The 24,342-nt window shown below is 51.0% G+C and overlaps 1 protein-coding gene across 1 annotated transcript in view; it reads left to right on the top strand.

Moving 5' to 3' along the window:
• The first annotated feature begins 660 nt into the window (after positions 1-660).
• Positions 661-24,342, top strand: part of LOC144170517 (motile sperm domain-containing protein 2-like) — a 61,207-nt gene continuing 37,525 nt past the window's right edge. Inside the window, exon 1 of the mRNA XM_077700365.1 lies at positions 661-1,054. Within this exon, the coding sequence (XP_077556491.1) occupies positions 940-1,054 (115 nt within the window). The 5' untranslated portion in view covers positions 661-939. The remainder of the gene's footprint in view (positions 1,055-24,342) is intronic.

The following is a 24,342-nucleotide window of genomic DNA, read 5'->3' as shown; positions in this document are numbered from 1 at the left end:
GCCTAGCGACAGCCACTGCCGTGGAAAGTTAACCGAACCCGCTTTGCGAACGTTTTTTTTAGTTACCTTCATTTCCTTGAGTGGCTAAATATGTTGTAAATACATTCCGTCTTGTGTGTGTGTGTGTGTCCGGCATTCATCTCATTGGGTTCTGCACGATCCTAGCGTAACACTGGAAAAGGGTCCATTTTTTCTTAATTTGTACTTCAGCCCGCAAGTGCATGAAACAACCTACGAATGCTCTCGTGCACAGAGTGCACTGGGTGGAACAGTTACAAGCGGCATTATGTCAGCCCTCCTCTTGAACGATTCTTTCCTAGATTTACAAAAAAGCCGCAAAACGCTTTTAGCAGGTTTTTCCCACGCCCTAACAGCAACTGCGTACCGCAAACTCCCCGACGTTCCTTCCGAGGCGGCAGAGCAGAAGCAATACTTGTGGAGCTCACGAAGCCAACAACCTCGGCGCGAACCGGTGAAGGCGAAAGGGCCAAATCGGTGGGCCGTGCCGTGGGGAGAAAGCATACGGCGGAAAAAAATGTGGGCAAAGAGAAGTAAGCATGTAAACAACAGAGGAAGTGGTGAGGGCAGCAGCCTGCCAAGCAAACAGAGGGGAGGCAGGCGTCACGTGACGGGTGACGTCAGCGCGTCAGTCACCACCCCGGCGCTCCGCGTGCGTGCGTGCGTGCGCGCGGTGTTCCGCAGCCGCTTGCAGCGTCGGCGGCGTGTCGACCTTGGTACTCCGGGTGCTCTCCTCGGTTGCTGGCGGCCAGTATAAAGAAGTGCGGCGGGCCTCGAGGGCGAGATCGGCACGTCGCGCGCGAACTTGGTTTCTTATTCGGGCCGGCATTGGCCGCCTTCACTTCCGCTCTCCTTTGCCCCGGCGGCGGCGCGAAACAGACGAGCGCTTGAAGCAGCGAGGCGTCGGAAGCAGGATTGACCATGCCGATCATGAGGCCTGGAGACGACGTGTTCGGCGAGCACGATGTCATCGTCACCCGCGCCCACCTGGAGGACTTCCGCAACAAAATGCTCGAGGAGATGGCGCAGCACCCGGGTAAGTCGCCCACCACCCATCATCTAACGGCGTCGAACAAGGGCAGTTGTGAAAAGCGCTTCCGTAGCGAAGCCGAGACGTCCCGGGTGTTGTTTAGATTCGAAAAAAGTTGACGGTTTTATTTTTTCGGTATTCGTCCATTTTATCCTAATGTTTTATCCCGACCAGACGGCCTTCCGTCGGACACTCGCTTTCATTTCATTTTGTCTTTCAACGAAAACGGTTTCGCGCACTCAGCCGAAGTGACGCTGAAAATATTCTCGCGCGTCCAGATGGAATTTATCTAGTTCATGTGTAAACCGCGAAAAACATAAGGTAGCAGACGGTGGTGGGGCAGGGATTGCACTGTTGTCTTCTGTTGGGCTTCCTTGTGTTATGCTGTGTGGGTGACCGCGCAATGCGGCTGTGTTAAATAATTCCTATAGAAAGCGTGTCTTGCATTGCGCCGGCCTTCGTAGATTGGGGACGCTCTGGTAACCCACGCTGTAGACACTCCTCCAGAAAAAAAAAAAAAAAAAAAAGGTAAACACCGAACATTGGGACAGTTTAGAGTAATTAGAGAGGACCACTAATTCCTTCCGTAATACGTTATTGTATAGTGCACAAAATTCAATAAGTGCGTTACTCATTCGAAATATACACAGTACGCAAACCCGCGCCCTGCGGAAAAATAAATAAATGAAGTGCCGCGTGCAGCGGCGCCGCTCAGTCGTGACTCATCGTCGAAATGATTTGCCATCGCGCTACCAGCTGATTGCAAGGGTGAGTCAGTAAAGATACAACATAGAGCGGAAGCGTGTTCTCGTATCACGACCGGCAGACACCCGTGGTCGCGATTTCTGAGATTTCTTGTCTATGCTATAGGCTTTATCCAGGAGCCGTGTGTTTGCGGAAATGAAATACTTTGGGTTGTTGATTCGGAAACAAGCATCTGTCATGTGATCATTAACCGTAATTCGTACTTCTTTGCTTCCCTTACCGGACGCGATTTCGATTCCCGGCCGCGGCGGCCGCTTTTCGATGGAGGCGAAAAGCAAAAACACCCGTGTGTACCAGATTTCCGCGCACGTTAAAGATCCACAGGTGGTCAAAATTAATTCGGAGCCCTCCACTACGGAGCGCCTCATCGCCTGCGTTGCTTCGGCGCGTTTAACCCTACAATCAATCAATCCCTTGCCGAGAGGCTGTGAATTATTTTATCAATGCGATACCGACGTTGAGAGCGGGTGGCGCGTTTTCTAGTACAGGCTAAGCCAGCCACGTTTAGGCGTGTACTTTTGAAGGACTTATCCGCTCTTTTCGATGCTTCCAACAGCATATGCGGTAACAAGTCATTGCCGCTACCCACAATGCAACAAAGCGATACTTTGCATTAAAAGAAAGGAACTATTTTGAAAGGTCGAGAAGATGGAGTGGCTGCAATCGGCATTACACAAGTTAGCTGAAGCTTTCCCTGCACTCGAATGCCACGGCGCGCACTGTTTGGATGCGGCGTGGCAGAGTTCCCACTAGGCCAGCTGGCATGGCTTTAATTCCACGCGTTGAATAGTGCGCACAGTGGCTGGCTGCAGTGACCGCCGTAATAGGCGGCCGCCAAGATCTCATCGCGGCTAATCTGATCTCCCAAAGAGCATTTCATCATGCATAGCAAACCGCACGTGCACTCGTTCGCTACCTTTGCCAGGTTCCGTGCGCCTTTGCAGCCGGACACAAACCGATTCGGACTTCCTTTCGACGCGTGTCATCGTTTTCAATCGGGACCTTCTAGCAAGGCGGCGAAGCTCCGTACGCATCCATGCCATTTAAAGAAAAAGCAACGTCTCAATTAACAATGCGCGGCCGGTGCATAGGCCTCCCCATAGAGCCGCTAAATAAGGGGGTCCGAAAATGTTTTTGTAAGCCGTTTCACCTAACAAAATTTGCAGTACGTTTTTTAGTTCCCTCCATGCTATGTAATTAGACAATCTTCCCTCCAAAGCGGGTCTTCATTATTTACCAAAATGTGTAGTATTTATAGTAGCTTCCTTTTATTTCCTGCGTGCTTTTTGTTTTATGTGTGTGATGCGCAGGCTTTGCCTCCACAAATATTTCGCTCTGCTCATTGCGCAGGTGGGACTGCTAACGAATCTCCTTCTTTCTCTAGGCCTCCCTCTGATCCGCAGCATGTCACGGCATCGTGGCGTATAGGCTAGAGTGCAGCGATATGCTTCCTACATTTTTTTTTACGCTCCGCTTTTGTGTCGGCACATAATTCTAATTATCTTGCCGCGTCTGTTGTACATGAGCAAAGCACTTCTTCGCGTTTGTGCACGTCCAATGTCAAAAATCCGCCTGGGAAGCAGCCAGCAAAAGTCCCATCCGACTTCTGCAATCTTAATTCTTTACCGGCATGGAGTAGCATTGCTACGAGGTTATTAAGCCCTGTTCTTCTGTTCTCAACGCACTGCTTAGAACCAACGAGAAAAAAGTTGGCTACAAAGTTGTCATTTCTCGTCCTATCTTTGCACCTCAGCATGACACGGGTTTTGAGCCCACGCGCTTCAGTTCATTTTTTTTTTTTTTTTACCCAGGCCATTTGTCCCCCCTTCTTTTTTTTTTTCAGGGAAATCTCTACTCATGGCGCTGTCGCCGCCGTATACGCCATGGTGTCAGGACTGCCGTAGCACCCCTTCTTGTTTTTGTGACTTTGTTTCCCCCAACTTGCTTTTGGTTGCACCTGTTCTACCATTTGAACACATTTTCGGTGCTGGAGGAGCGAACTAAGATGCTTCCAGAGTTCTGCTAAAAAATTACCTTTGGTCACGCAGCATTTGCCTGGCGCAGTTCGGGGTAGCGGGCAAGGCGGCCACAGAACACGACCAGTGCTCATGGTCTCTCCACCTGTCAGGGCCTCACTTTGACAGTAACACCCCCCCCCCCCCCTCCCTTTTTTTTTTCCCTCTAAGTGTTTCAACGTTCTTGGCAGGATATTTTCCAAGACGCAAATAAGTAAGAATGGTGTGCAAACCACGTGACTAGAAAAAATGAGAGAAGACAAGACTCCGGAACACGTGATAGTGAACCATTGCGAAAGGTATATATTTGGCAATACCAACATAAATACACTGATACACACCTAAGAAATATCGCGCGCGGGGTTAGATTGATTATGAGGTTTAACGCGCCTACGCTACACAGACGATGAGGCGCGCCGTAGTGGAGAGCTCCAGGTTAATTTTGACCACCTGGGGACCCTGAACGCACAGGGTTAGGGTTGCAAATATATCGGCAAGTTTTGTAATATAAAAATAGAAACATACACTCACCCCCACCACCCAAACGGGAGCTATCAATGAACACATTTAAAAAAAAAAGTGCTGGTAGAACAGAGAGGTGCTCGGAAACAACAAAACGGCGGGAAAGACGTGTCAGCATATGCAAGGACAGGCTCTTCCATGTAATACACGGCAGAGACAACATCGAACGATACTATCTGAAGATTACGGGTTAGTCAAATGGCGATTATAACTAAATAAACACTGAAAATCACAGTGAAAGACACAAAACCACAATTTCGATAAAACGGCGTTCGATAAACTGTCTGGGAACCCTAAATTAGCCTTTATTTAGTGATACTATGGATACCGTCACAGCTTTTACAGCGCTAGTGGCGTGGATGAAGGTTCGAGAGAATTTAGAGCAGAAAAGTAGAGAAATAGAGAAAAGTAGCGATCAGTGCCGGTGCCAGGGGGGGGGGGGGGGGAGGCAAAGGGTGCGGTCGCCCCCCCCCCCCCCCCCCCCGAAAGAGGTCCACAGTTTCTTATTTTTAGTTTTTTTTAAGCATTCCACTTGCCGAAGTTAAATCCCAGCGGGTTGCACCGCATACGCGCACACGCCTCCATGGTTATCACCACTTCAGCAGAATTGGCGCAAGAAGGGGAGCGATTCTTTATTCGCCTCGCCCTCCCCTCCTCAAAACCAATCTCTGGGACCGCTACTGCTTCCGATGCTCTTTTCATGGTTTGAGTACTCTGGCAATGCTTGATCAACGCGTTAGTCACGTTTGAACGACGACACAATTTAGAGCAGAAAAGTAGAGAAACATGTTTTCTTCCGATGCTCCTTTCATCGTTTGAGTACCCTGGCAATGCTGGATCAACACACTAGTCACGTTTGAACGTCACGATGCCACAGCGGCTGTGAAGTTGACGTAACGCGGCCTTCTTCCAACGAGGCTTCAACGTCGACTACAGCGACATTTCTTCGTGAATCAGCGTCGTCGGAAGACGGGTGCACGTGGACGGGTGCTACTGTTTCGAAAGTGGCCATTCTGCCTCCGCGACGGCGCGTGATCAGCGGGTCCGGTTGCTATGCCTTCTCACGTTACACCTTTCCACTTTGTGTTAGCTACGTTGCTTCTTGCGCTTTTTTGTGCGTTTGTAATTGTACCCATTATAAGCGTTGTTATTGGCTCTTACTCTTCGCTGCTGCTGACTCAGGACCAGAACCACGTGACGGATGATCGGCATAGTAGTAAATTCGGCGTAATTTACTCACCTGCTACGTACGTATGTGCGGAAGCAAGCGACGCCGCAATATGTCTAGCAAATGTGAGCATCTTGAAAGCGTTGCAACTGCATCTCAACTGCAAACTAAGCTAACGAAGCAGCGTCTGGGGAAACCCTTACCTGCTGCGAACAAAACGGAACTGCGCTCGGTTGCTGCAGAGCCACGAAGTAATTGCTCCAGGTTGCCCAAGCGCGCGCGACGGGACACAAAAGTTGACAGCTCTCTGTTTCCGCCGGGGTAGACTAAGTCATGCATCGCGCCAATTACAAGCCGCGGTGGCCGTCTTATGCTGTGTGCCTATAACCAACGCAGTCGGTGTTCTTTTTTTCGGTGCACACCGTCTAGGCGGTCTTATTACTCCGTATCCCTCCACTACAGAACGCGTCGCAGTCTAGTTGCGGTGTCGGCGTGGCAGTTTGAACTCGTATTTTCTATCCCGAACTCGTGCATTCAATTCCGCCGAGTGATGAGCGCCCGTACCCGCAGAACATTCCAGGAAGCCGTAAGACAAAGGTGCACAGCTGTGGTGCCCTACCAGCTTCTCCGCTCTGGCGATAATAGAGATGTTCCCATAGTAACCGCATTGTGAATCTTATTTTGCACACAGCTCAGTGGGTACGCAGCTGGCCTTTTTGTGGCACGACGAATACAAGTTGAACTTGTTAAGGCTAACTGTACGTGATTTTAGGGGCGAAGCCCCTTAGGGGTCTGTTGGCGTCTCATGTCGTCGTCGTCGTTCGTCTCATGTAGTCACGGTACTAAAACACCGGGAAACTCCTTTACGTCTCGCGCTAGAACGGAAAGCGTACTAAAAAAACACTGGGGCACTCATTTACGCCTCGCGCTATAGAGCTTCGTACTTCAAAGACAACAGACAAATACAAGAGACCTCTACCTCCAGCTGTTTAATCTCCGTTGGCAAAAACGCCATAGCGCCAGGAGTACGCTTATACACTGCTTGCTTCGCCCCTCCCCAGGATTCGCTAGTGGAGATGGGCCGGGATTTTTTTTTTTTTTTTTTGTGCAGTGCAGTGGCGCCACATCGGTTAGCAGGCCAGTTATACGAAGCCCGTGAACATGCTTTCTAATGTTTTCCTCGATGAATGCCCAAATTGCCAGCACAGACAGGAAAGCTTCATTGTGTTTTGTAGGCAATGTAGCTTAGACACTTTATTGTCATTCGGTTGTTCGCCATGGACGGAATCACATTTGAGCCGAGGTCGCGGGTTCGATTCCCGGCCGCGGCGGCCGCTTTTCGATGGAGGCGAAAAGCAAAAACACCCGTGTGTACGAGATTTCGGCGCACGTTAAAGATCCCCAGGTGGTCAAAATTAATCCGGAGCCCTCCACTACGGCGCGCCTCATCGCCTCAATCAATCAATCAACATTTGAGCCGAGTTTTTAAAGTTTAAGACCAAGAGTAGGAGTTCGATAGATTTTTTTTTTTTGTCCTCGGCATACATAAAAATCACCACATTATTTCAGCGCGCTTGATCCGTCTGGCTGCTGTCGCCGCTTTTTCTGCTTTCGCATTGCCGGCATGTTACGCATCAGGTTCACTTCTTCTCTTTTTTGCTACTTGAGTGGCGTGTACCGCGGTTTATCTTCGGCCATGATGCTTATCAATAACATTCTTGTCATCACGACGATGGCCGCTACAACGAGGTCCCCCTCTCAGGACTTCCACCAGCTGCCATTGCAGCGGCGTAGGAATCAGTCTATCGTATAGGTTACCGGTAAAAAGCGCAAAGGCTCATGGGTACATTGTTTTCACCCGCGGTGTCCTGCCGCTTCCGGCTCGAGAGCTCTCCTGGCTTCTTTAATATTTAACTAGCGTTTGGGAGCGGCGACTTTTCATGCGTCAGCGGCGTAAGAAGGAAGCCAAGTTGCAAACAGGCCTATCGCCTGCTATAGGCTATTCTTTCCTAAGAGCGTCACATAACTGAAAAATTGCAGCTCGCGCACGCTAGTTAAATATCTGACCGAATGTATACGCCAGCGGCTTTCACGGGCGTGTGTACTTGTTATGTATCTGTTTTCGCCGAAAAAAAAAAAAAAACGCTCATGCTTCGGGAATTCAATATCAACGTTTTGCCCTGCTAGAGTTTCTCTGAAAGGTAAGCACCTTGTGACAAATGCACAACACGCGCGTGAAAGCCGCCGGCGTACGGGAGGCAGGAGAGCTTTCTAACCGGAAGTTGCGGGAGCAGATGACGTACCCGTGAGCCTTTGCGCTTCTATGGCCAGGCGTTGCGCAACTGCTGGCAAAAAACGGTCGTTTACATTGTCTTCTCGTGGGGAGCGGGAAGGGGGGGGGGGGGGGGTATCTATATTTTTGTGTCGAGGTAAATTTTTAAGAGTATCTGTTATCGCAGAATTTAAACATATTTGCAACATCGATTATATCGGGGTACTCTATCAGACATACGTACAGGTGCGTGGGGAGTATTTTACGGGCGGAAATGGGCTGGCGTTCAGGCATCGGAAAGAAATGAAACATTCGTTTGTGGATGGGCCTCGAACCGCTGGCTGTTTTTACACCGAAACCCCAGATATCGCTATCTAGTGTCCTACACGGAAGTGGTCTTCTTTGCCAGCCCCCTCTTTCAGATGCAGCCACGCTTCATGGCTTCCCCCTATTTCCTACTGCGCAGGATGCGGGTATCGCGGCTTTTTAGGGGGTCAAGCGAACACGGAGTGCACACCAAGGGCTGTTACAAAAGATAAAAAACTTGGTTTTTTTTTTTTTTTTTTTTTTTATCGGCGTTTCGGATATGGAAGGTCAAGGACAAACAGTCGCCAGCCGCCAGTGGGCTTTTTTTCGTCTCTCTCGCTCTCTTTTTTTGCCGCCCAGGCAGCTTTCCCTTTGCAGCCGCAGAGCGCAAGGAGCCACCCTACTCCCCCCCGTGCGTCCACCTGCCAAGGGTCCACGCGGCTTAGCCTTGGCTGATATTTGAACAGCTGCCCAACGACGTCTTTTAGTCACACGCTGTGTGCATAATTTCCCCTGTGTGTCTACCGGACCGCCGGAGAATAACCTCATTTTCGTACGTCTAAAATCCGGACCCGAATCACGGAATGTGGTGTGGGACACGTATGCTGCCACGATCCACGTGTTGCCACAAAACGCGAAAGTACCGACCCGAAATGCACAAACTGCGAGCTGTCATTCTATAAACGCAAAATGGTGTGGTTGTCTCGTTCATAATGACCGGACTTTGTCAGAAGAACACGAAATGACAGATGTACCCGAACGGCGCATCGCAGATACGAACGGAAATCTGCCAACACTGGCGTAATTTCCCTCTTTTGGAATGGACCGGAAGTTCCATTGGAATACATGTGGATAACCAAACGCCGGATCGCGTCTCGGGCAGTTCGCAGACGATCCGGGACTGGTAATCGAGGAGGCCCAGGGTAGATGAGCTTGGCTATAAAAATGGGTGAGGTTTAGTACATGGAACCTAGCGCTATCACAAGCGAAAGGTGAAGCGCACGTTCGGACGGCCCGGCCGGCGTGCCATCCATGTTGAGACTGAGCGACTAAGCGCCACCGAAGCAGCCGTTAGACCATCGCTTTGTCACGCTGCACGGCAGCGGCGAGGCTCCACGCGAGCGTATGCTGCGCGCCTCTCGGCAGCGGATCACATGGCGTGACGTCGCACCTGCCGCGCTTGAGGTCCCATCGCTCAAGGTTATTGCGACACAATGAGTACCTTGCAATGCATGGCAAGTGCCGAGTGGCATGTCTATCTATCCTCTGGGGTACCTATGAAATCCGCTGCGAGTGTCCTCCTTGGAGGCTTGGACTCAAGTGCTCAAATAATGATATTATACAAACCCAAAGTGAACGTTGCTGGAAGTGCACGTAGACTTAGGTTCCGCACGGTTCATCACGGTGCCTAATGCGCTATCTTTTTGAGGCCAAGGACGCGTGTTTGATCCCGGTCGTGGCGGCCCTTCTTTTGATGGAGGCAAACGCGAAAACACCCGGGTTTAGAGAATTCAGCGTACGTTAAAGAACGGCAGTTGATCGAAATTAATACGGAGCCGTTTACGGCGCGCCTCAAAGCCCATGGTGTAGCCTGTGCGCGTAAAACACCCAAAATTCGAATTTAGAACGCTGACCGACGCCAAGCTGTCATATTTTTGAGCGACCATGGGGGGAAAATGTATGGAGAAAGGGCTGTTTGCAGAGGAATGCCCATGATCCGCTGAGATAACGACACCAGTAAAACCAAGAGACAAGGTGGGCTATTCAACGGTTGAATTGCATCACACGTTTATATGACGCGGTTTTAATAGCACGGACGGCGGCTGCGCTCAGATTTCTCGTTGCCTGCAAGCTATAATTCCATGGCGCTCCGTTCACGAGACCAGGAGAGCAGCGCATCTGGGCCGGATGTTTCCGATCCCGGCCTTCGGCCCACATACCGTGCAAACGATCCTGCAGGGTTACATCACCGCGGCGGTGGGTCAAGGCCCGGGAGCGCCGTTTCATATGCACGAGCAAACACGGGCTGCGGCGGAAAGCGCCTCGGGACCCATCCCCGTTTTAGCCACCCTTCTAGGGCGATCGTCCCGCTTATAATACGCCCCCGCCCGTATTCGAGCAGCGAGTATTCGTGTGCTCTTTCTTTTTCCCAGTGAGAACCATACTACGCTCGACCAGTCACTTTTTGTAGGTCCTAGTCTGCTTTGAGACTATTAGTACAAAATAAGTGTGTTTCTATAACTTCTTTCAGTGTTCTTCGACCAAAAGATACACGTTATTCTACTGGTTGCTTGTTGGACGTTCCTTCCAATTTCTTGGTCATCCATCTTGAAGTCTTCTCAAGTGCAGAAGTTTGCGCCGCGGGTAATCCTCTTTAAGGCAATAACGTCATCCCCAAACCCCAGCTTGAAATTAGGTTACGATGGCTGGTTATACTGTTGGAGACGGAAAAATACTCCACGTCTTCGTTAAACGCACGCCCTTGGCTAATTTGAAGCCAGCTTCAGTGCCTTGCTGGCAGAAAAAGTGCGGCACAGACGCCTTACGAGGACTCATTAACCTAAACAACCAAATTTGACATCCGAGCAGCCGTCAATACAAGGATGTCAGGTGTAACGCTTAGGGGTGGGGGAAGTGAGCGTCATTTGATGATGACGATGATGATACCCTCGGTGTGTTTGGCTCGCACACACGGGGGGGGGGGGGGGGGGGGAGCATTGACCAGGGCTAAATCGTTGACTTATATCGTTGGAGCTTATAGATTAGCCCTTTCCGACAAGAGAGAACTGATAAAACCCCGAATTAACCAGTAATTATAACTTTCTGCCGTGAAGAAAACAAACTTCGTTCCCAAGATAGCCCAAATTAAAAGCAGGGGGGAAGCGACAAGCGGTCGACCACCCGGATTAATAGGATGGCTAAAGGGTGAGAGGTGGACGCAAGGAACAGGGAAAGCAGATGGGAGGGACTGTCGAATTCGACTCCCGTTCCTCTAATTTCACTCCATTCTTGGCAAAACAAAGTTTATTCTTCTTTTTCTGAAAGTCATGAGAGACGCCTTCGTGCTGGAGGCCTCTTCAGAAGCCTAATGACGACGGTGGCATTTATATCTTCCCAGGATCCAGATTTCGCAGAACTTTTGACTTATCGTGGCTGCTGCAGTTTCTGCTGACGCCTTTTCACATCATGCCAAGGCCCAGTGAAGACATTAGGTATATTTGCTGGGTCTTTTACATCATTTAAGTAATCATTCACGGCATCAGCCGCACACACAGAGCAAACCCATTTCGCTGCAAATGATTTTTCACTCGACCCCCCCCCCCCTCTCTCTCTCTCTCTCCTGCCCCTACTTTACTGAACAAGGCGTGCACTTGCAAGTCGTTAATAACGGTGGCCATCCCGGTCCTCACCAACACATTCCCTCCTAATCTCTTATACATTTCAAAATTCAGTAAACAAGTTACTAATTACCGCAATCATAAACTGGCATGATTGAGACAATTAGGGAATTGGCCGCATTTTTCCAGACAAAAAGAATGGACGTCGGTCGAATATAGCGGTACCATTTAACCGCCAGGTTGTCGAATACTACATCCTCATCGCGATATTTCTAAAAACGCGTTCACGGGACTTCTATCGCATGTTGTTGTGGGTATACGCTTTTACTGTTGCAAAAGCTGGTCCTGCGTTTCTATGAACTCTCCAACGCTGCTGTCGTAAAATTTTGAGTCATCGTTTTTACCCCTGTTGGCGCCGATGGCAAGTTTCATTGCAGTTTGTTTACATGTGTTTCTTCCTGGACGAGTGCAACTGCATTAAACTTTCGACATTTCCCTCTTTTTTTTACATGATTATGGATATGTGGTCAGATACTCAAGAAGTGATTAGAGGTCGCGGTTTTACAGGTTTTCGAACCCCGGACCAAACAGTGTTTTTAAGAGCGAGCGACTGCGCAAATGATCCAATAAGCGACTATAGCGGCATGTTTAAAATATTACAGAAAGGACGTTCTTGGTCGCAACGTGATGGATATTGTTAAAAGCAATGACAACTGGAAGCCTTTCTCCGAGGGTTGCCTTAGGGCGGTAGGGGTGCGAAGTACGTATTGGACGTTTTCAAATAAAAAAGAGCCACGCATGGCACGTAGCCAGCTCCAGATTATCACCGCGCGCCTCGGCCCTTGTTTCCCAAACCTGCAGTTGCCAACATGAGAGGAGGGGCCGGAGCTCTCGGGAGCTCTCGGCCCGTCGTCTTCAGGCTCCGCCCGAGCACTGTTTCTTAGCCGCCCTCTGGGCTGTAAATAAATGTACAATTTTTGTATCAGAGGCTGAGTTTGTCGGTTGAGGATACCCGGGGTGAGATCCTCAGCGCTGCTGCGGCATGGAGGAGGAGCCCCTGGGAAAAGAACATCGCGAAGATAACTGGTGTGTTAAAGAGAATCTTGTGATTTTTTTTTTCGCCCGTCGTAGCCTGGAAAACGGGAGGCAGAGGGCAATGCGGAAGAGAGCGAACGCAGAGCGCAGGGGTGAATGAATGGCGGTGATCGCGAGAAGGGACGGGGAGGAAGTCAAAGCGGAAGCATGAGGAAGAAAGGGCAGGAGAATGGTATGACAAAAGGGTCTCGAGGAAAGCGGATTAACGCGGGAGGCGAGCTTCATAGCGGGGACTAGCGTAAGCTTATTTAGTGACGCTAGCGGGGACCTTGCTGCTGCCTGTACAACACCCTCTCGCTATGCACAGCGTTGTCTTGTAGCGGCCACTTCTTCACCCGCTACAGGCGCCCTCCCTCATATCTTATCATATCATATTTCTCTTAATCATAATGCGATGCAGTCTCAGCCAGTTCTTTACGAACAATGAGCGACGCAACCGGTGGGGGTGCGAATAAAGGCTGGGCTAACGTGACCAGCTCAATGAAACTTCGCACGGTTCTATGTTCCCCATAGCGCGCAAACGTACGTAAATTGTTTACATCCGCTTTCGTTGCAATGCCGCTAGAGCACGGGCGTCTGCAGGGGGAGCGCAAAATGGGCACTCCCCCCCTCCCAAAGCCACACCAGGATAGCGCCCTTCCCTCACCTTATCCCTTTCCCCCAAAAATACGATGGGTTCGCCTCTCCAAGACATAATCCTGCCGAGGACCTTGAACCGCAGTTACGCGCGTTTTCTATACATTTTTACCACTGTACTTACACCGTGATTTTTACTCATCCTCTGTCCCTGCTCTCACCTCCCCGCCCTCCTTCCGCTGCACGCCTCCGCCCATCTCACTGTAATCCCATTAACATGGCTAGTTCTCTTACATCTCCCACCTCGCCTCCTGCCCTCGTACTGCCCCTTCTAATTACACTCGTGCCCCTCCGGTTCACATTCTTACCCAGTCCTCCTTCCCCTCCTTGGTCGCTTTCCTACCATCTTCTTCCTCCTCTATTCCCCTCGTTCTTGCTGTCCCCTCCTTCCCTTCCCCTCACCAACCAGCGGTTCGCTAACCGCTAGTCTCAGGCTCACCGGTATCAGTCCTTTCTGATTCGTGTGACTGACAGACAAAAATGTTCGTGTTTAGGCAGCCAAGAAAGGCTTTGTTCATGTGTCACGCAGAGTGCGGCCGTCCTCCTTGAAAACGAACGGATTGGCGCTCCTCAGGTCCGGCCACCTCGAGGGCCCCACGCGAGGCAGCACGTGCTGCCGAGGTGTGCTGAGGACGAAGAACGGAGGAACGGGCACCTTCTCGAAGATGTCCGAACTGGTGTGCATAGCAATGAGAGACACGTTTTATTAGAAAACAGTCGCACAAGCGGTGTTTTTTGTTGAACAAGCTTGTACTGTAGAGAAGCCAGCTGCGTTTGCAAGAAATAAGCGGGCTCGTTACTCGGTGTTTGCCTCACTAACTACACGCACGTTTTACGAGGCTGCGCCTTTGGCTACTGTCATTTCGTGCTTGACCACCCTTGCATCAGGTGCCTTGACGCTTTCGGGCATGACGAGTCAACCAACACCTGGCAGGTGGGAGAAACCAGCACCGCGCTCCATTTTTCTTGCTCATTTGGAATCTTTCCAATTAGAACACCGCAACTCGCTTCCGTATTTGTAGCGCGTTAGGTGGATTTGTGCGCCGTTAGAGGCGAGAAAAATGAAGTGAAGGAAGTGGCGCCGGTGAACAACAGCTTTTGTCTCAAGCTCTAAGCTTCGCTTGACGATGGGCGTCAGAATGACGCAACTAAGTGACACTGAGGAAAAAGCGACGCAGCCCGCGAGCACAATCCTCTTGTGGTGGAGCATTTCCCGCATTCTTTGACTACGTGTCGGCGTTTGTGCTTTCTCAGGCACGAATGGACGTCGACCGTTTCTTTTTCCTTTCAGTGAATGACTAAGGTCGTTTTTTTTTTTTTTTTGTCTACAGCAGCGTAAATAAAAGGACAAACTATTTTACACATTTCCCTGCCTTGTCCCGGTCCCCTAAACTATAAGCGCCGACGTCGTAAGAGCCGACTACATTTTCAGAGAAAAACATGAGCCACAAGGGAATTGTTTAGGAGACCTATCGCGCAGCCTCGCAAACACCTCTTGCTTCTTGCGAAGTGCTGCATGTGGCTACGTATGTAATATCTGCAACTCTAATACAGCGGCTTTTCGACACATACCATCAAAGCTTGCTACTAGAGATGTGAGCATGCGAAAGTTTCATCAAAACCAGGTTACGTTCGAAATAAGTCCTTGACCGCAGTTTCCTTCCGCAACGATGTTCTCTCATCTTTTTGAGCTAGTGTCGGATAGGCTTCCACTGATCGGGCGTGTAGGTAAGACGTATTCTGTGTTGTAACGGGGGTCCCGCTCCCCTAGCTTTTGAGGCTGTGAGGTACACTTGAAGCTCGTACCGTCTTTTGGAGTTTTAATTCAACGTTCTAAGGTACGTTCGAGCGAAATAAGGTCTAATGGAGAACAGCGCAGTAGTACTGCACCTAGCCGTATGTACGCACACTCACTTTGTCTTCAACGGCACGAACCCTTTCCGTGGTTGCAGACAGGGAATCTTGAAAAATCCCCATGCCACTCCGCTGAACAAAGCTGTTTTCTCCCGCGGAAACCGCGAGGTTTGGTCCTTCGCGTGTTGCACCGGTAGTTGCCGCTGTAGCAACCACAGGAAGGTTCCAACACAAACGTGTCACAAGCTCTCCCTGAAAATCTATTTTATTTCCATACGTCGTTCATTCTTCTTCCCTTCGTGCGCAACCCCGCAGCAAGCAGAGCAACTTACAGTTCTACATTAAAAAAAAAAAAAAGGGCGATTTTGGTTGCGGTTTTGTCTACGCCGAATGCGTGGCCGTTATTGTCAATGTTTCTGCATATGTAATATATCCGGGCACCTCACAAAGCCTTTCTAAAGCTTGAACGCTGTCTAAAGTCCCCCGGCCGACGGGGCATGGAAAGGCTATATGCCGTCCCGGCTCGATTGTGGGTGGCAACGACAACGTAGGCGTTGTGTGAACCCACTCCAATCCACATAGTACAAGTAACGGATACGCCGAAAGGCTTTCCGCCGTGGAAACATAAACTGCAACGCTGTCCGCCAACTTTTGTCAACAGCCCTACCGGTGTTGTTTTCAGTGCTTCCTTTTGAGACAAGTGAAATGTCACCTTGACGGCGCTCAGTGGGAGAGGCTGCTCCTGGCATTCCTTGAGGCGCACGTGTGAAGTTGGGGGAGCACAGAGACGCTCTCCGTAAAGAAACGCGGAAAGAGGACTGGCGCTTAACAAAGGCACATTGTACGTCCGCGCCGCTAGCCTAAAGGCTGGTAAGTGACGCTGCGAGAGCGCGCACGCGGGGTCTCCAGGGCTTTGGGAAGAAGGCCGACCGATAAGCAAAGAAACCCCCCAAACAACGCGCCAGCAGCTCCCTCAAATGACGACGAAACGTCAAACGCCCCACCGGCACTCTTTCGCCAACGTCCCGTGACAAGAGCCGCTGGAAGGAAAGTCACGTAGACCGGCTTCCCCAGCTGTCGGCGGGGGCGCAGCGCCTTTCCCTCGTGGTGACTACCTTATCGGCGAATGCCCGGGATAACCGGCGCAGCTTAGCTTCAGACAACAGTGTAGACGTTCGATGACTCGGTGCAAAACCTTTCACAGGGACACGGCGCACATAACCTGCATAGCCAGAGCGCTTGTTTCGGCTCTCTGCTAATCACCTGACTGACTGACTCATCAACGGCGCAGAACGTACATATTTGAAATTTCGGGACTGCTTGGCGCAGGGGCTCACTAATGCTACAATCACTATTAAGGTTGGAGAGCTCAGTAAAGCTTGATATCTTTCAATTACACCCCCAACGCAGTCGCAAATTCTGGATTATCCTGCGGGCCCGTTCATGTATCAAAATATACGTAACGTTTAGTAGTGTCTACGAAGTCATTTCATGCTTTTTCCCAAACATCTGATGAGGCAAATCTGAATTCGGGGCCAAATTACGCCTTTTTTACTCAATATCCGCTAAACTATCGTCGGGACCTACCACCAGTATCCATTGCTACTGGACTCAGCATTCTGCGTTCAGGCGTTTCTCCTGCGTTGCAGTCCGAGGCGCGTGGGGGTTTTAGTGACGTAGACTGAAGGCGCTACAATGTTTACGGAATTGAATATCAACCTTGCTCGTTGTTGAAAGCGTCGGTACCGTGAGATTCAGACTTTTTTTTATTGGCAGGGGCTGTGGTGGCGTTGAAATCGTAGCTGTTACCGTTCCTTGATTCATGCTGTGTTAACCGGAAGGCGCTTTGACATCGCGCTGTCGGGCCGGCGTACAGTGCACGCACGTTCCGTCGCTTGGCGCTTCCCGGCGTAGCCCTGACGGCATTGTCTCCGTCAAGGTCTCCTCCAGGCTTGGCACACGCGGCATGGAGATGCTGCGAGTGGTGCTTTCTCCCTGAATGAAATCCTGTCCTGCTACCCCTGTTCGGATTCTGAGTGCTCGGCAATCTGGAAGCCCGGTTGCGTTGCCCATTATACGGGAGTTACGAGGAAATACGAACGGGACAGGACGCTTTCATGTACTGCATGCCGAACACGCGACAGGCGAGGCTGAATTACATTATTGTTCGCAGCGGCGACGTTACATAAGACTTATTCACGAAAGAAAGAATGCAGTTTAATTAAGATTACTCCTGCCTAAAATGCGGTCGTATGATTCGCGGTATTTAATGGTGCTTACCCTGCCGTGGAGCTTTTGTCTGTCGCGTACGTGCCGCCTGCTGTGCGACCTATAGCAGCTGCACTACATGTACTGAACACCTATCGGGGATCCCTAAAGGCGAACTTATTGACGTGCGTGCGCGCGTCCGCGAGCGCGCGCGCGATTGTGCTATATACTGTGCATACATTTTACATACGTTAAAGCAGTTTGGCCTTGGTGCTATCCGTCAAACCACACGTGTACGCTGTGAGAGAGAGAGAGAGAGAGAGAGAGAGAGAGAGAGAGAGAGAGAGAGAGAGAGAGAGAGAGAGAGAGAGAGAGAGAGAGAGAGAGGGATAGAGATAGAGATAGAGAGCGAGAGAGAGATAGAGAGATAGAGAGATAGAGAGAGAGAGAGAGAGAGTGAGAGAGAGAGAGAGAGAGAGAGAGAGAGAGAGAGAGTATACACGTTTACTACGAAAAGCAAAGGGGAGGATTACGAGTCCACACATCCAACGAGCCAGTACATCCAACGTGCCATTAAATCCAACGTTGGATGTGTTGGCTCGTTGGATGAATGGCACGATGAATGTGCTGACATGCTTTTTGGTGGATCTATCTGTTCGTTGGATGTGGTGGAGCGTTGGATGTGGTGGCGCGTTGAATGTAGTTGCTCACCCTTCTGAAGAGGGAAGGCTTAATGATGACAGCGTCCATAGACCCTGTCGGGACGATGACCCCCTTCCCTTCTCGGGGCTTTGTTGTGCCCCCTCCCCCCCTTCCCCCGTTGTCGGCGGGAGCGAGGTGCGGCCTCCGCCGACACCAGCGAGTCCCAACCCTTTGTATGGGCCTAGCCGGCGGCTTTTTAAACGGCGTCGGGGAAGGCTTTTCTGTCGTCTTCCTGACCTTTGGGGACGGACAGGGGGAGCGGAGGGCAAAACCCTCATTGATAGTGCGCTGCGGTGGGGAGGCGGCTTCGCCTACGACCACTCGCGAGTTCGTCTGGAGCTGTTACCGAGAGGTCGCATCAAGACTTGCTCCCGTGACGGTTTCTGTGCGCCTGAGGATTTCTGAGGACCCTTCTGAGGATTTTTTTGTCCACACCATAGCGTTTCCCATCCCGTTGTCGCCCACGTGGTGTTTCTCGCTTCCGCGCGTTCTGCGGGGAAAAAAATAGTGCCTTGGCACTCCGAATGGATCGCCTGGGCCAGCCGAAGCTGCAGCGCGTAATTAGCGACACAAAGGGCAGCGGTGGCCCGATCCAAGGGCGAGACTTTTGGGCGAGCCCCCGCGCCAGCAGGCGCCATGCACGCTTGTTCCCCACTTCCCGTGCGTCGAGACGAATTCGGGGAATACAGGTGGCTGACCCCCACGGCGAACGCCCAGCTTGATTCCGCAGCACCTTTGATCCAAAATCTAGGTCCAGAATAAAACAAAAAATTACGGGTTTTCAGGAGCTTTCGGTGCATGAACATGTAAATTTGTTTTAATTTTGTTTTTATTTGGATTTGTTTTCGTACAGGACCTCCAGGATCTAATTTCATAAAGACGGCGTCTGTGCTCTTGTGATTATTATAACGCCTACTTATGAATCCGCATACTTTCAAGCAATTCTCCTGCAAATATTTGTTGAACATAGTTCCTCGAACCTCTTTCATTTGCTTGCCTTTCTAGCAAAAGTTATTTGAATTGATTATATTATTACTTAAAGACATTCTTTTAAATTTTTTTTTCTGAGTAGCGAAGCTCTTTTTCACAAAAGTACCGAATGTGAGCTTCAGAGACACCGATGAACCGCGATCAAACGTTGCTCATATTAGGGGACGGTGCTTTGACGTGCATGAATGCTGCCGAAAATGTTTCTTACGCACTAAGCGCTCTTCCGTGCTGTTAGACAAAGTAGATGGTTTAACTCTGCAATTAGAAAAAAAAATTATCAGTCGGAATAGTAGCATTAAAGTGTTATAAAACGCAATGTTTAGTAGCTCAATGTAATAAACAATTGTTTATTTCAAAACCCAGAGTCTCCCAAAAGCCCATTTGCACCACCTGCCGTTTTTCACGGCGGCACTCAAATGAGGACTGATTAACAGTAGTGGGCGAAATTATTCCTCGTAGCAAACAACACTTACACGTGGAAGAGAAGGCGTACCGTAGCGCACGCTGCCCGCTACGCTAAAACAATCCATTCGCAGAGTTCAGTCAGACTGCGTTGAATTAAGCCGAGAAATGTAGTTATGTTAGGCAATAGGGCATTACGCGCTGGAAGGAATGAAACGTTGGATGTACTGGCCGAAATTGGATGTACTGACGCTGCTTTGGACGAAGTTGGTCGATGGATGTAATGGCACGTTGGCTGTTACGGCACGAAATTGGATGTTTGTGCTCGTTGGATGTGTTGGCCCCAAGCGTTGAGCCAATACCGACTAGTTGCTTGAGAATTTCCAGCCTCAACAGCCCTCAACACCAGCAGGCGCTGATCATTGATGTCTGAGCGGGTCAGAGCTCCCCCGAAAGCTCGTAAGAAAGCGAGGGATTGTGCGAGTGTAGTGGGCGTGTGCGCAGCCCCCTACCATATGAAAGAGCGTCCCGGGGGCTTCGCCGAAGCGGCATAGCGGGGAATATACGGAATATACGGTGGGGTGCAATATATGGGATATAGTTGGATCGGGCAATTTATTTGTCTGGAGTGCGCGGAGCTACCGTTCCTCCTCTTTCATTAGGTTCTCTTGCGGTGCTGGGTAGGTGATACGTCCTATCTGGTGATACGTAATCAACAGGACCTGCCTATCCTGCTCGCTTCTTGGGGCCAGGCGGGATAACTCTCGGGCCAACAGGTGGGTGGCTCCGTTGCCCAGGAGCTTTGATAGCTTGTCGGTGACCGTGCTGATAGGAGGTCCGGGGCGTGTTTGTAGGCCTTCCTAATAATAGCATCCAGCTTTTCGGTTTCTGACATGGGGAGAAGTGCATAGGGTGTGAAATTCTCAAAAATTACCCGTATACGTTGAAGCAGTAGTGGTCCAGCGGGACAACAGTTTTATTCATGCAGCCGTGGCTCACAACCGGTGAGGCAGTACACTGCGGGTGGCTTGTACTATAGAAGACGATCTTCTAATGCCGGAATACGCTTGCACAAAGTCAGGGGCTGCGAATCCCCGTAGTCGCTGGCGCTTTTAGCATGGTGTGGCCGGCCATTTTGTCCACGGGTGTGTCTGAAAAAGGGTTAATGCGAAAACATGTTGGATAGCACATTAAGCGAAAAAGACAGCGGCGGCATCGGAGTAGGCATGTCATGTAAGCATTCCAGGCGTTTTTATAGCCCGAGCTTAAACTCGACAAAGGCTGCCGTTTGCGCCAGTATATCGCAAACGCAGCAAGGGAGCGGGAAAATGTGGCCAAACGAGCCAACAGGCAGGAAGCCAAATGCGCCATCGTCGTCAACTGTTCCATTACACGGCGGCAGGAACGAGCAGCTGCGCAACGCGTCGGAACCAGATCGAAGCCATTCGAAAGCATTAGGCCGAAGCAAACCCTCGAAGCAAAACCTCTCAATCGGCCAGAGGAGGACGAAGCCTTTCGAGAACGCGGAGCGGAAGCAAAGCAACTCCTTCTCCGCACAAACACTATCGCTTCCCGGGTGTAAAGACAAACCCCTTTTTCTCGCACTTTTCTTGCCGTCTATGTCGTGTTACGCAGCGTATACTATAGACGTGCCGTGAGTTTATGCCTTGCCCTGGGGAAGGCCAGCCCACTAACCGATAGGCATAAACCTTGTTGCTGATGCTTCAAGGTGTGTCCGACGTCTTACTTAAAAATATATTGACGAAACAATTGCATGTCGCAAAAGAGAACATGATACCAGGTGGAGAGTGTATATCTGTTCTTGAGAAGGAGCGGAATCCTCAAGGAGTAACGTTCTACTCACTCATCCGCCAAGTACATTCAGAGATCAAAGCCTAACGGTTCCAAGTGATGAGTAATTTAAATCGATTAGCATACTTGTCGCGCTGTGCGCCATGCAGTCGGCAGCGAGATTTGTATCGCGCTTTTAGCCCGGCGAACCTGCCTTAATTCGAAAGCACTGTCGGCAGTTTTTTAGCGTTTCGTAGTTCCCTTGTGGCCACTGGTCTAGTTTCGCTCTGCACCTTTCGTCAGGAAAACGGAATTGCAGGCCTGAGTACACGGTCCATCCGTCGGAACCGGAATGCGTGATGGTCGCCATGTAAGTCCATGCATTCTTATATCTAAGCAGAGATTAGTGAGCTGTGACTCCGCGGTCCTCCTTGCTAGAGTCGCCCATTTTCGGCTTCGCCTTGGAAATATCGCTTTTAGTAGCCCTATCGGCTGCGGAGAATTGAATGGGGCCCACAGATATGCGGAGCTGAATTAATCCCCCTTCTCGTGGTATGCGGAGACCGTCCGAGTTCCCGTTTCCATAACTTCAAAGACGGCACCTGAAATCCGTCGCGACCCAATCGATGCAGCACCGGTGCACGAAAACCGCCACGTAACGTAACGGCATGGTTACGGAATTTCCTTCACCAGCTTTTAACTCCGCGGACGGCTCTTGCCGAGATCGGTGAACGCCCGCGGGCGGTCGCGTGCGTACGCATTGGCGGCGCCCTTGTCAGCGCGCTGCAGGGCCGGTGAGCGATAGGCATCGGCATGAGCGAGCGATGGCAACTGCGATGGCCTGCCGGCATAACGCGCGCATTGAGGGACGTCGGATTGGGACCGGAAGGCGTCAAGGGCAGCGCGGCAGTGATGAAAAGCGCCCAATACTCCCTCCGCAGCTCCATAAAAAGCAGCACAGAAGGTGAGCGCCACAACCCGTACGCCCCTAGTTTTGTTCGCCGTAAACTAAAGCAACCACATTCTTGCGCGTTTCTTGCTGCGTGGCAATGCGAGCCTCACATGTACTGTCAGCGCACGGTATCGGATAGTCCTGCACGCCTACTCGACCTGGGAGAGATGCTTCTTCGGATGGGACATTTTGGCAGGAATCAATTTCTGAACAGACGTGTGAGATAGATGTGTAGTGACGAAATAAATTCACTCCTCCCGTTTTCCACTTCCCGAATCACGTTCTCTGCCCATCGGCTGCGGTAAGTAATGTGACTACGAAGGCGGGACTGCTGCCACGGCCCGACGTCCAAACCAACGTTGCGCTTTGTGGTCTAACATCGTCAGCCGGTACCCGCAGTTTCACGAACAATGAGTTCGGTGTTGCTTGCGTCATTGGGCTCAACGTTGAGGTTGCCTGCAGTTGCAGCCACGACACCGCAATCACAGCAGAGTGGTCGCACACGAGAGAGAGACCAAGGGAGATGGTACACGCTTTATTAGAGGAAGAAAAAGCGCGGAAATATGTCGCTCACGTGTTCACTGCGCTGGAAAAAGTGCCACTGGTGACTGAAAACCGAGAAAAGTGATTCCTATTGGGGGGCACCCGGCCAGCAAAGTTCCGCAAGGCGGTTCCCCCTCCCTCCCCCCTCTTTTTTTGTTTCGCAAAATGGCAGTGTCTACACTGCCATTGCGCATTGTATATGGAGCTAGCGCGCGGAGTCGGCAGTTGACCAGCTGAGCCCGGGAGAGAAGCGCGCCGATCACTTCGCTCTTCCGCATCCCATGGATACCTGGTGCCAGAGACTGAGGATGACGCTCAGCGGCTGGATGAGCAGTGCGCCGCATGCAAGGCAGGCAGCGACCTCGTTTCAAGGCGCTAGGAGAGCGGGTTCGCCGTCGCGCCTTTGTATCGCCCGCTGCCGATCGGCCTTGCCTGCGCGCCGCGCTCACGAACATCGCATAACCCGAGGCCGTGTTACGTTAGAGTGGTTGAGGGCGGCGGGTAATTTAAAACGCAAGCAAGTACCGATATAAGCGCTTGCGTGCCTATCTGCCGCGATGACAGCTGCAAGGCCCTTCGACGCCGCTCGATTGTGCACGCAAAACTGCAAAGCTTCCTTGACCGCGACACTGCTTCTGCTGACACTGTACACTGCATGGATCAGATAAACCCCTTGCGACTAAACACTTGCGACAAGCTAGTGTGCCTGCAACCATCCATGCAATTCTTCACTATCGAAGATCTTTAGAACAAAAGTATTAATATTGTGAATATGCGTCAGGTAGAACCCGAAGAGCTGGGATAGAACGTAATTCAGGACATCTTTGTTGTATACTTACAGCTCGGCAAAAATCTCAACAGCTTTAGGCGCAAATCAACGGTGAGTCTATATTTCACTGAAATGGTTGGGGCACTGGCTTCGATATCGTCGTCAGTGCAGTCGGCACCTATGCATAGCCGGGGGAAATTCTCGAATAAGATTACCGGCCAAGTTGCTGCCCATGCACTGTTTGAATAATAATGAAAAATGGAATGATCTTCGTCTCATTCGTTAAACACAACCTGCGGCGGTTCTGGCCTACCAGGGGGCAACTGGAGCGCGACCGACTGCAAGAGCATACTGCCTCTTAGTGCCCGTCCGCACGCACACGTCATAGGACTATGCAGGTGAAACTCGTGGCTCGTAGAGGTCCCACACACTGAATGCTTTGTTATATTTTCAGCGTATATTTCCAACATATTCGACCACGCATGGGGTTGGATATGTCGGGCTATTGGTTGGCTTTAGCCTAATCACCGGGTCATGTGTGAGTGGAGCACTACTTCTACCACCCATGGTGATCTCGAACGTGGCCCAAACGTTGCGCACACGCACAATTCCCGCCTCCGCCAGAAAAACAGATGCAGCATCGAATTTGCAGCCTCGTGCTAGCCACCGCGGCGCAGCTAAGGACCGGATCTCGGAAGAGAGGGCCGAAGCGGTGCCGAAGAAGTCCCCGCGGCCTGCTCAAAGGCGCGCAGCGCTGCGAGGTCAGCGGCCTCGGCTAAGCGCTCCTCCGCTCTGTCGTAACACCTGGCCGGGCCGGCTGCAAAGTTCCGATGGCAGCCGCTTTCGCTCTCCCCGGAGTAACGCCCTGCGCCCGCACGAGGAACCGTTCTTTCTCCTGCGCGAGTTGACATCGCCTCCTGATCGTCCACTACGTGCGCGGACGATGACAAGAAGGAGATACGGTTA

The sequence above is a fragment of the Haemaphysalis longicornis genome, unplaced genomic scaffold (genome assembly GCF_048455015.1).
Source record: "Haemaphysalis longicornis isolate Haplotype H1 unplaced genomic scaffold, Haemaphysalis longicornis Haplotype H1 scaffold_2, whole genome shotgun sequence".
NCBI classification, from domain to species: domain Eukaryota; kingdom Metazoa; phylum Arthropoda; class Arachnida; order Ixodida; family Ixodidae; genus Haemaphysalis; species Haemaphysalis longicornis.
The sequence above is the reverse complement of the archived record's forward strand: the minus strand, read 5'-3'. Positions and strand labels throughout refer to the sequence as shown.